This window comes from Mchenga conophoros, linkage group LG1 (genome assembly GCF_057382185.1).
Source record: "Mchenga conophoros isolate Kocher_MC1m ecotype Shallow Benthic linkage group LG1, M_conophoros_male_GT1.1, whole genome shotgun sequence".
Taxonomy (NCBI): domain Eukaryota; kingdom Metazoa; phylum Chordata; class Actinopteri; order Cichliformes; family Cichlidae; genus Mchenga; species Mchenga conophoros.
The window spans coordinates 18,757,185-18,769,217 of NC_140526.1; the positions used below are offsets into that span (position 1 = coordinate 18,757,185).

At 43.5% G+C, this 12,033-nt stretch overlaps 1 protein-coding gene across 2 annotated transcripts in view; it reads right to left on the bottom strand.

The window, feature by feature from the left end:
* fes (FES proto-oncogene, tyrosine kinase) overlaps positions 1-11,966 on the bottom strand; it is a 39,103-nt gene extending 27,137 nt beyond the window's left edge. Inside the window, exon 1 of one of the 2 annotated variants that reach the window (XM_085268670.1) lies at positions 11,620-11,966. In XM_085268670.1, the coding sequence (XP_085124796.1) occupies positions 11,620-11,635 (16 nt within the window). In that variant the 5' untranslated portion in view covers positions 11,636-11,966. Of the gene's footprint in view, positions 1-11,582 lie in introns of both variants that reach the window. The other variant, XM_085268678.1, reaches the window with a different exon arrangement.
* Positions 11,967-12,033: the final 67 nt, after the last annotated feature.

The window sequence follows — 12,033 nt, forward strand, 5'->3', positions numbered from 1 at the left end:
CCATCGAGGAGTTTCACTTCCCTGTGAGCAACAGAGGTTTGTGTGAAGCGGCACTTCCTCATGTGTCTTTGAATGCGGTTACTGTCATTTTGCTTTCAATTTCTGAGGACCTTAAGAGGTGCAATGATCATTAAGCTTCAATTATTTCTAAATAATATCATCACTAAAGCACTTATATAATTATGTGTTTTTAAAAAATCTAATTAAATGCAAAAACCAAACAGTCGCGTAGAGGCTGAATGCAGCCTGAGAGAGACCACTGAGCTCGCACTGAGCTGTGTCTTATCTGCATGTTAAACTGGGACCACTGCTTATCTGTGGCTCAGTGCAGCAGAGCAACACCACTGCATATTGCTCAGTATGGTTTACAGATAATTCTGTACATCTATACACACTTCAGAAGTGCTTTTCACTTCTCTGCTTTTATCGTATTGCTTGAATTATTAATTACTATTCTAATAACACATTACAGAACAGAATGATTCCACTAATTACTACTTTAAAATAACTTCTTAACTACTAAAGTAGTAGTAGTAGTAGTAGTAGTAGTATCCCCATGTTTTTAGTTTTCAAATACACATAAAATCGAAGTGCAATAGTCTCTGTTCCAGGTCAGACAGACATGGCATTTTATGTCTTGTGTTAAGAGCACCACTTTTTTTTTTTTTACCCTAGAGTGCCTTACTGACTTAAAATAAGTCCACTACTGAAAAAGTGAATTGAAAGACTTTTTTTTACAGGTCATAATGAAATTGTTACTAAGATAATCAGTACCAGGAGGTCTAGTACTATTATTTATTTATATTATGCTTCCGAAGAGTCCGATTTTCCTATAGTTTGGTCTTAAACACAATTTCTCCAGCCTTTCTAAAGGCCTTTTAAAGTTTTTCTTTGGACACCGGTTGCTCTTTCACTCATTTTCAGTACAGTCCTGTTATTTTTTTGTTAATGTGTTTTGTTAGGCTGCTTTATACCGACCTACTCATCGTGCAGGTATTTAAAAAGAAACCTGACTCAAGTGGTGAATCGATGTTGTGTTTAAAGATAAGAGACAGCTTAGCAAAGAACCAATTTTAAACATAACTCTTTCGCGCATAGTGGTCACTACAGTGGACAGCTATTCAAAGGCTGTATTCTTGTATTTGTGTCAGTGTTGATATATTTGCACGTAAACCACTACATTTGACACTGACGTGTCACTCCATACACATAAGTTGTCTGCTTAAGTGGACATGTACATGTACTTCTCAACGAGAAGTACATGTTTAAAGAAATGAAGTTCAACAATCTTTTTTTCATGCCTAAAGATAAATAAAAAATACTTAAGAAAAACTCCTGATTGCGGTTGTCATAATTCATGCATGAAAGGGTTAAGCAATTTATAACTAACACCTTGACAAGAAACACATCACTCTGTTCCCATTTAGCTGAATTTACAGGAAATAGTAAAGATGAACGGGGTTCCCCACAAGTTCTTTAAGAACTGCCTGCAGGTGCTCAGGACACTGTCGAAGTGGATGAAAACAGCTTGGAGGAAACAACCGGTCCCATCAGAAGGATAATAAATTGTCGGCGTGTTCATTCCCAAGAACAGAGCCTTCAGACCATCAGTTAGTTCAGCATTGCCTTGCTGAACGTAAAGAGGAAGGTTTTTTTCCTCCATCCTGACAAGGAGACTGACTTCATCATGGTGAGTGGATATGTTGATACAAGCTGCCAGAATGTGGGAATCCCAGGCTCTCCTATGTCCACTAAGCACTACTCTCTGATTTGGAACCAGATCCAGCATGAAGCGAAGAGCGACTTGCATCTGGTGCAGTTAGATCTCACCACCAATGCGTGTGGCTCAGTATCACGCAGACCCTTAGACTTTGCACTGGGGTTCTTACATGTGTGCAACATATAATCACCAAATACTTCAGTAACCTGCACATGTGCTCAACTCTGGAGGGCTTCATGACTGGATGCCAAGAACTAGAATGTAGAACAGTTATGAGATGCGCCATCTTCCCCATCCTATTCGTAGTAGCCTTTGAGGTAATTCTCAGGGGCCAGGCAGATAGAGGCATCAAGTTACCATCAGGTGGAGGCTTCCACCACTACGGAGCTATATGGATGATGTGGCAAGCATCATTCAGACAGCACTATGCATGACTTCTGCATGAGCTTCTTGCTTGGGCGAGCATGACAGTCAAGGCAGGAAAGTCAAGAAGCCTATCAAGAAGGAAAGGCATACTACATGCAGGGAACATCTTTGTTGCAGGAGAGGAGCCCATTCCCCGCCTGAATGAAAAACCACTGCAAAACCTAGGAAGGCACTACCCCACGGAAAATAGAAGGTGTGGTGCTAGCAGCACATCCTATACGAACAGGTCATGTGGACAATAAAGGTCTGCAAAATTTCCTTTTCAGGAGTCAGCAGGAATCATGGCCTGGCAAACAGCTACATCAGTAAGTGGCTAGATGCACGCACACGCACAACACAGTAAAAGCAGACCTCAATAGAAAAAATAAAAACACACACTGGAATACTTTCATGGATTGGCCTCCTGAACATGAACATTATTGAAACAGTGTGGGATCATCTTGATAGAGAACAGAACAAAAGGCAGCCAATATCCAAAGAAGAGCTTTGAATGTGTTTCAAGAGGCCTTGAAGGCCACTTATGTTTTAATAAAATACTACACTTCTAGTGTTAAGATGATCAAGCAAATCAAAGATCTGGGCCACAAGACTTTACCTCCTCCACTAAAACCAAAAAAAAGAGCTGAGAAAGAAAGACTTTTACAACAACATAGAGAAAGATACGCCAACAAAATGCACACAGGAGGGTAAGAACAGAGGGGCTCAGAATAAATACAAAAAATAACTAAAAATCTGATTCGAAGCATGTGGAATGAGGCACTGATAACCTGGAGAAAGAAAGGTCCCAGGACATTCAATGATCCGATGAAAGTGAAAACACAGAGCACAGGGAGGGAGAGGGAAAAGATAAACACACAGTTTGGATAGTCCTGTGCCACAGGGACAACAACTATCAGGGTAAGAGAGATGCAGTGTTTTCCAATAATCTCCAAGCTTAACAGATTCCTGAAGAGTGAGACTGACCCACAGGCACAATAACAATATCAGGTAGAAAGCCTCAGGAAGAAAACAAAAACAAAAAAGCTGCTAACAGAACGTTATAGCAAAAAAAACCCTGTGTTCTGGGGCAGAAAGCTTAGGATGGATTATAAGCTTCACACATATTTTTTTTAATTATCATAAGCTCCTGACATGGATCTGAACATGTGACAAGTTGCAAAACCAGAAATGTAAAAACACTCGAACCTCAGCGAAACGTAGACATGAATGATCTGCACCAACCAAACTGCTGCCCAGCTCCAACAAGCTACTGCTTGACGTTAATACTTTCTGAAATACATCTCAGACTTTCACAATACTTTCAATGGATTTTTGGCTTATTGTGTTGCTTGTGTGTGAGCAGCTGACCGAAGCATTGTGGCTTCATACTTCCCCACAAGCAGCTAACGGCATGATGCAGGAAAGTACAGGGTTACTGGTGAAGTAATGCACTGCCGCAAAGACTCTGAGAAAAGTTTATAGTGGTGGTGTCTTGTAACCATTATTGTTTTTTAGAAGAATAGTTTTAAACAACACCAGACTGTAAACACGGAGGGTGCATGTTGCATATAATGCAAATACTCCTCTTGTTTTTTAACACCACAGTATGAAGCCAGTCTCACGTCATTACTTTCATTTATGACTTGGTTGGTGTCTGGTGCAACCACCGTGCTGTAAATTCATTGGGGTAATTATTCTGGCCACACATCATCAGATACACTCATTATACAGGCTGCAGGGAAGACAAAGGGACACAAACATACACACACACACAAAAATGCAGCTCTGCTCAGAGTTGGTTGTACAGACCACAGAGGAAATGTCAGCTTTTATGTTTAGTTACAGAGTCAACAAAGAGCTGCAGACCACGCTCTTAGAGACTACTCTTCATGTTTGATGTCCTAATGTCACCTCATGCTGCCACTTCTGCAGCAGACTTTATATCATGTTGTAATGCTGTACCTGTGAGTTACTTTAAATGAAAGCTGTTGAAAGGATGGAAAGTACATTGAACGTTGCAACTCTGACAAAAGAAAAACGCAGAAGTGCAACAAAAGAGTTTTGACACTTAAATTGCAAAACCGTTTAGCACGATCGTGATACCGACTTTGAATGTTTTTTGGGGGGTTTTAAACCGTGGCGTTTTATAGTGTCAAATCTTTACGTGCATTGTTTTTACATCAGCAGTTTATTTCTCAGTGAGAGCGGTTTACTGTTTCTTCTCTGTATTGTGGTGTGGCTGAGAGAGAGTTAACAGTTTTGTGCTGTCTGGACATAATTTGCTTACCATACAAAGAACGCTGAATAATGAAAACTACTACAGACTAGCTCCAAAACTGAAAACCTACAGTAAGCAGAGCCAAATATGGGCATACTCTGGGCCCACAGCTGCCCAAACTATGCCCTTACCTTAGGTGTAAATGGTTCATATATAGCGCTTTTCTACTCAGCACTCAAAGCACTTTATGCAACTCATTCACACTTTTTTTTCTATTCTCTTCCTATATAACATGCACACACACATTCATACTTCTACAGATGCATCAGAGAGCAACTTGGGGTTAGTGTCCTGCACAAGGACATTTGGCATACAAACTGGAGGGATCTAACCATTAAAATTCCAATTAGCTGATGGCCTGCTCCACATATGCCCCATGGTCCATTATCGCCACCAACTGGTATGGAGTGTGAACCAGAAAGCTACTTTAAGCAGTTCACTCATTCACGAGGTGTCTGTGAAGGTTCTCAGTCATCCAGGTCATCGTAGTCAAAGGAGCTTGGAAAGAAAAGCGTCTGGACTTCTTTAAGTTGCTTGAAGACGTTTCACCTCTCATCCGAGAAGCTTCTTCAGTTCTAAGGTCAAATGGTGGAGAGTCCCAGATATAAACCTAGTGGGAGTGACCCCCCACAGAGGGACAAAAGGACCCCCTGATGATCCTCTAATCGCCTGAGCCAAGGTGTGAAACTGGGCGTGGGTCCCAATCAGCCAGAGTTTCGGGTGTGTTCATTGTGAAACCTGGCCCCACCTAATCATGCGAATTCCTGAGGTCAGATGGCCCAGGATGTGAGTGGGTGTTAAGGCGTCTGGGAAGGGATCTCAAAACTGGATTATAGATGGCAGAGAGTTGGTGTCGTAAACCCCCGCCTCTGTTCAAAGATGGTCGCTCACAGTGGACATAGATGGCTTCTTTCACTCCTCTTTCAAACCATCTGTCCTCTCTGTCCAAAATGTGAACATTGGCATCCTCGAAAGAGTGTCCTTTATCCTTAAGATGCAGATGGACTGCTGAGTCTTGTCCTGTGGAGGTGGCTCTTCTGTGTTGTGCCATGCGCTTGTGAAGTGGTTGTTTGGTCTCTCCAATGTAGAGGTCTGAGCATTCCTCGCTGCACTGTACAGCATACACCACATTGCTAAGTTTGTGTTTTGGCGTTTTGTCTTTCGGGTGAACCAGTTTCTGTCTAAGCGTGTTGCTGGGTCTGAAATACACTGGGATGTCATGCTTGGAGAAAACTCTCCTGAGTTTCTCTGATACACCGGCTACATAGGGGATGACAATGTTGTTGCGTCTGTCCTTCTTATCCTCCCTCGCTGGTGTCTGGTCTTCTTTTCTGTGCCTCTTTGCTGACTTTAAGAACGCCCATTTAGGATAGCGGCACGTTTTGAGTGCTTCCTTTACATGTGTGTGTTCCTTCTTTTTTCCTTCAGGCTTAGAGGGAACATGTTCTGCCCGGTGGTGTAGGGTCCTAATTACTCCAAGTTTGTCTTCCAAAGGGTGATGGGAGTCAAAGAGGAGGTACTGGTCCGTGTGTGTGGGCTTCTGGTAAACTTCGATGTTGAGTTTGCCGTTCTCTTCAATGTGCACGGCGCAGTCCAGGAAAGGCAAACAGTTGTCCTTTGTGTCTTCCCTGGTGAACTTGATGTTTTTATCCACAGCGTTAATGTGCGCAGTGAAGGATTCCACTTCTTGTGTCTTGATTTTGACCCAGATGTCGTCCACATATCTGTACCAGTGGCTGGGTACTCTTCCTTTGAAAGAGCCAAGAGCCTTCCTTTCCACTTCCTCCATGTAAAGGTTGGCTACAATAGGTGACACGGGGGAGCCCATGGCACAGCCATGTTTTTGTCTGTAAAAGCCTTCGTTGTACTTGAAATATGTAGTGGTGAGGCAGAGGTCTAACAGTGTGCAAATCTGATCGGGTGTGAAGTTGGTCCTGTCCTCCAAGGAGCTGTCTTCTTGTAGTCGTTTTCTGACAGTCTCCATGGCCTCCGTGGTGGGTATGCAAGTGAAAAGAGAGACTACATCAAAGGACACCATGGTTTCATCTGGATCCAGGGTAAGTTTCTGGACCTTGTCGGCGAAGTCGGTGGAGTTCTTGATGTGGTGTGGGGTGTTCCCCACGAGAGGCGCGAGGATGGTAGCAAGGTGTTTAGCAATGTTGTAAGTGGCTGAGTTTATGCTACTGACTATGGGTCTGAGTGGGACAGCTTCCTTGTGGATTTTAGGAAGTCCGTAAATGCAGGGTATGGCATCCCCTGGGTAAAGGCGGTGATATGTAAGGCGGTCAATAATTTTGTCCTTTTCAAAGTCTTGAAGGCAAGTTATAACTTTCTTTTTGTAGCTGCTTGTGGGGTCTCGCTTTAAGGCTTCGTAGGTATTGTTGTCACTGAGGAGAGTAGTGATCTTTGTATGGTAATCTGTAGTGTTTAGGACCACGGTGCATCTTCCCTTATCAGCTGGTAAAACAGTGATGTTGTGGTCTTTGCTCAGGGAAGCGACGGCCTTCTTTTCCTGTATTGTGAGGTTGGATGGAGGGACTTTGGCACTGGAGAGCGTGGCTGAGACTTTCATCCTGATTTGCTCTGCTTCTGTCTGTGATAATTTATTAATCCGTATGGCAGATTCTGTGGCTGTGATGAGGTCCACTATGGGCAACTGTTGTGGAGAAATGGCAAAATTGAGTCCTTTGGCTAATACTCTCTTTTCAGGTTCAGTGAGAATCCTGTCTGAAAAGTTCTTAACCCATTTCTCCTGACTGGCATCAGGTGTGTTTTCTTCTCTGGGTTGTGTAGGTTCAGGATGAGGAGTGTGTGTTTTTGAAAGCAAGGTGTGAAATTTCCTGCGTTGTCTTTCTTTTCCTTTAGAGTGTTGGGCCTGCTGAGCCTTGTCCACAAACTTGTAAACCTCTTCTAAGATTGGAGAGGGTAGAAGGGTTTCCAGTTCCTGCAGAGTCTGGCTGATCTTGATCTGGAGGGCATCTATAGTGAAATGGACCTGTCTTATCCTTTCACTTAAAAGGTGATTTTGTGCTCTCTGTAGAATCAACTCTGCTCTGTATCCCCTGACAGTGGATCCAAGGCGCAGGCTCTTAGGAACAACTCTGCTTTGTCTACATCTTAGGTTTCAACCTAAGATGTAGACAAAGCAGATTTGATTCTACAGAGAGCACAAAATCACCTTTTAAGTGAAAGGATAAGACAGGTCCATTTCACTATAGATGCCCTCCAGATCAAGATCAGCCAGACTCTGCAGGAACTGGAAACCCTTCTACCCTCTCCAATCTTAGAAGAGGTTTACAAGTTTGTGGACAAGGCTCAGCGGGCCCAACACTCTAAAGGAAAAGAAAGACAACGCAGGAAATTTCACACCTTGCTTTCAAAAACACACACTCCTCATCCTGAACCTACACAACCCAGAGAAGAAAACACACCTGATGCCAGTCAGGAGAAATGGGTTAAGAACTTTTCAGACAGGATTCTCACTGAACCTGAAAAGAGAGTATTAGCCAAAGGACTCAATTTTGCCATTTCTCCACAACAGTTGCCCATAGTGGACCTCATCACAGCCACAGAATCTGCCATACGGATTAATAAATTATCACAGACAGAAGCAGAGCAAATCAGGATGAAAGTCTCAGCCACGCTCTCCAGTGCCAAAGTCCCTCCATCCAACCTCACAATACAGGAAAAGAAGGCCGTCGCTTCCCTGAGCAAAGACCACAACATCACTGTTTTACCAGCTGATAAGGGAAGATGCACCGTGGTCCTAAACACTACAGATTACCATACAAAGATCACTACTCTCCTCAGTGACAACAATACCTACGAAGCCTTAAAGCGAGACCCCACAAGCAGCTACAAAAAGAAAGTTATAACTTGCCTTCAAGACTTTGAAAAGGACAAAATTATTGACCGCCTTACATATCACCGCCTTTACCCAGGGGATGCCATACCCTGCATTTACGGACTTCCTAAAATCCACAAGGAAGCTGTCCCACTCAGACCCATAGTCAGTAGCATAAACTCAGCCACTTACAACATTGCTAAACACCTTGCTACCATCCTCGCGCCTCTCGTGGGGAACACCCCACACCACATCAAGAACTCCACCGACTTCGCCGACAAGGTCCAGAAACTTACCCTGGATCCAGATGAAACCATGGTGTCCTTTGATGTAGTCTCTCTTTTCACTTGCATACCCACCACGGAGGCCATGGAGACTGTCAGAAAACGACTACAAGAAGACAGCTCCTTGGAGGACAGGACCAACTTCACACCCGATCAGATTTGCACACTGTTAGACCTCTGCCTCACCACTACATATTTCAAGTACAACGAAGGCTTTTACAGACAAAAACATGGCTGTGCCATGGGCTCCCCCGTGTCACCTATTGTAGCCAACCTTTACATGGAGGAAGTGGAAAGGAAGGCTCTTGGCTCTTTCAAAGGAAGAGTACCCAGCCACTGGTACAGATATGTGGACGACATCTGGGTCAAAATCAAGACACAAGAAGTGGAATCCTTCACTGCGCACATTAACGCTGTGGATAAAAACATCAAGTTCACCAGGGAAGACACAAAGGACAACTGTTTGCCTTTCCTGGACTGCGCCGTGCACATTGAAGAGAACGGCAAACTCAACATCGAAGTTTACCAGAAGCCCACACACACGGACCAGTACCTCCTCTTTGACTCCCATCACCCTTTGGAAGACAAACTTGGAGTAATTAGGACCCTACACCACCGGGCAGAACGTGTTCCCTCTAAGCCTGAAGGAAAAAAGAAGGAACACACACATGTAAAGGAAGCACTCAAAACGTGCGGCTATCCTAAATGGGCGTTCTTAAAGTCAGCAAAGAGGCACAGAAAAGAAGACCAGACACCAGCGAGGGAGGATAAGAAGGACAGACGCAACAACATTGTCATCCCCTATGTACCTGTGTATCAGAGAAACTCAGGAGAGTTTTCTCCAAGCATGACATCCCGGTGCATTTCAGACCCAGCAACACGCTTAGACAGAAACTGGTTCACCCGAAAGACAAAACGCCAAAACACAAACTTAGCAATGTGGTGTATGCTGTACAGTGCAGCGAGGAATGCTCAGACCTCTACATTGGAGAGACCAAACAACCACTTCACAAGCGCATGGCACAACACAGAAGAGCCACCTCCACAGGACAAGACTCAGCAGTCCATCTGCATCTTAAGGATAAAGGACACTCTTTCGAGGATGCCAATGTTCACATTTTGGACAGAGAGGACAGATGGTTTGAAAGAGGAGTGAAAGAAGCCATCTATGTCCACTGTGAGCGACCATCTTTGAACAGAGGCGGGGGTTTACGACACCAACTCTCTGCCATCTATAATCCAGTTTTGAGATCCCTTCCCAGACGCCTTAACGCCCACTCACATCCTGGGCCATCTGACCTCAGGAATTCGCATGATAAGGTGGGGCCAGGTTTCACAATGAACACACCCGAAACTCTGGCTGATTGGGACCCACGCCCAGTTTCACACCTTGGCTCAGGCGATTAGAGGATCATCAGGGGGTCCTTTTGTCCCTCTGTGGGGGGTCACTCCCACTAGGTTTATATCTGGGACTCTCCACCATTTGACCTTAGAACTGAAGAAGCTTCTCAGATGAGAGGTGAAACGTCTTCAAGCAACTTAAAGAAGTCCAGACGCTTTTCTTTCCAAGCTCCTTTGACTACGATGACCTGGATGACTGAGAACCTTCACAGACATACTAACTTGGAAAATGTAATCTGGCCTGGTAGCTTTTGCTTCAATTCCTTTTCTAGTAGATCAATATCATCCAGTTTAACTTCCATACTCATTACTTAGTGAAGGTTTGAATCAGTTGCCCTTCTCTCAGCCACATATTTCTGACAGTGCAAGAAAACATGTACAGTACTGCAATTTCATCTTCGCCCCGTCAGTCACATTTCCCAGTACCGTGTTTCCTTACCATTATAAATAGTCTGTGTATTCCACCAATGAAAATTTCAGATGTAGCTTCCAGCTAGTCCAAGTAAGATCCCTCAGGCTCTGACACAATAACATGGTGATGACCATAGTGGCCTACAACCAACATGAATATTACTATATCACAACCTCACACAATAGAATGGCGTGAAATAGATTAACCATTAAGCGACAGTTATCTGGATCAAAAATGCCTTGTTGATACCAGCGGTCAAGAAGAATTAAAGGATGACCACTCATTAGAACCGAGGTATGCAGAAGAGCATCTCTGAATCTGAATGCAAAACACGTTGAACCTTGAAGCAGAACATTGTACTGGGTGCTCCAGATGTCAGCTAAGAACAGGAAACTGAGGCTACAATTCATGCAGATTCACCAAAAGTGGACAGAAGAAGACTGATCTGATAAAGTCTCAATTTTGGTTGCAACATTCATATAGTAATCTGAGAACTGCTTAACTGTGAGATTTCTCATGATGCCGCACTTGGTTAAACACATTTCATTGAAAATGTTTACTCTTTGCTAACTTACATATGACAAATAAAGCTAAAGCTGAAATTGGCAGGGTCAGAATTTGACAAACAGCATGAAAGCACTGATCCATCCCTCTTCATATCAGTGGTTCAGGCTGCTGATGGTGTGGGGAATCATTTCTTGGTACAGTTTGAATCTTTTGTTACCACCTGAGCATCATTTAAACACCACAGCCTACCTGAGGATTGTTGGCAGTCATCCCTTTATGCCCACAGTGCACACATCCTCTGATGGATCCTTCCAGCAGGATAGCGCGCTGTGTTACAAACTTCAAACCATCTCAGACTGCTATTTTTAAACACAACACCGAGATCACGGTACCCAAAAGGCCTACACAGTCAATTCAACTGAGCATCCTTGGGATGTGGAGAAAGAGGAGATTCTCATAATGGATGTGCAAACTGACATATCTGCAGCAGCTGACTGATGCCTTCATGTCATCATGGAAACAAGTCTGAGGCATGTTTCCAGCACCCTGTTGAATCTATGCTGTGAATAAAAACCACTCCGAGGACAAGCGCACAATACGGCACTAGCAGGGTGTACCTAATACAGTGTCCGATTAGGTTTGTTTATCATGTTTGCCATCCAAATTTAGCACGTTAGCTTAGTAAAACTACAAATTAGCACAAAATTGTTATTTTCCAGTACTGCACTCACTGATGATACAATGCTAATGATCGGCTCCATTACAAACCATCGGGTTGTCTCATCACTCCGAGAACCTCCGTGATCTTGCAGCTCTGCCAGCTTCCGGTGCAGGAGGAGATGACCTTTACGAGGTAATCAAAGCTTCAAATCAGCCATTTTTAGATTTATAAATAAGTGGGCGGAGTCACTGAACTTTGTCGTCACACCTGGCATTTAGATCTTGTTACAAGCTCAGTAGGAATAGTCTTACATATTATTATCATCAATCCAATAAATCCATGATGCTAAAATAGCATAAACGTTTCTGCAGGATGCTTTTACCCCCGACATTTAACCACATGTAATGCTCATACTTCAGTACTTGCATTTAAAAATACTTTAATGTAGGATATTTTCTTGAAACTATTTTATGTACCGTTAAACTGTCCACCATCTCTGTGCTTCTCGCATTCATTAACCA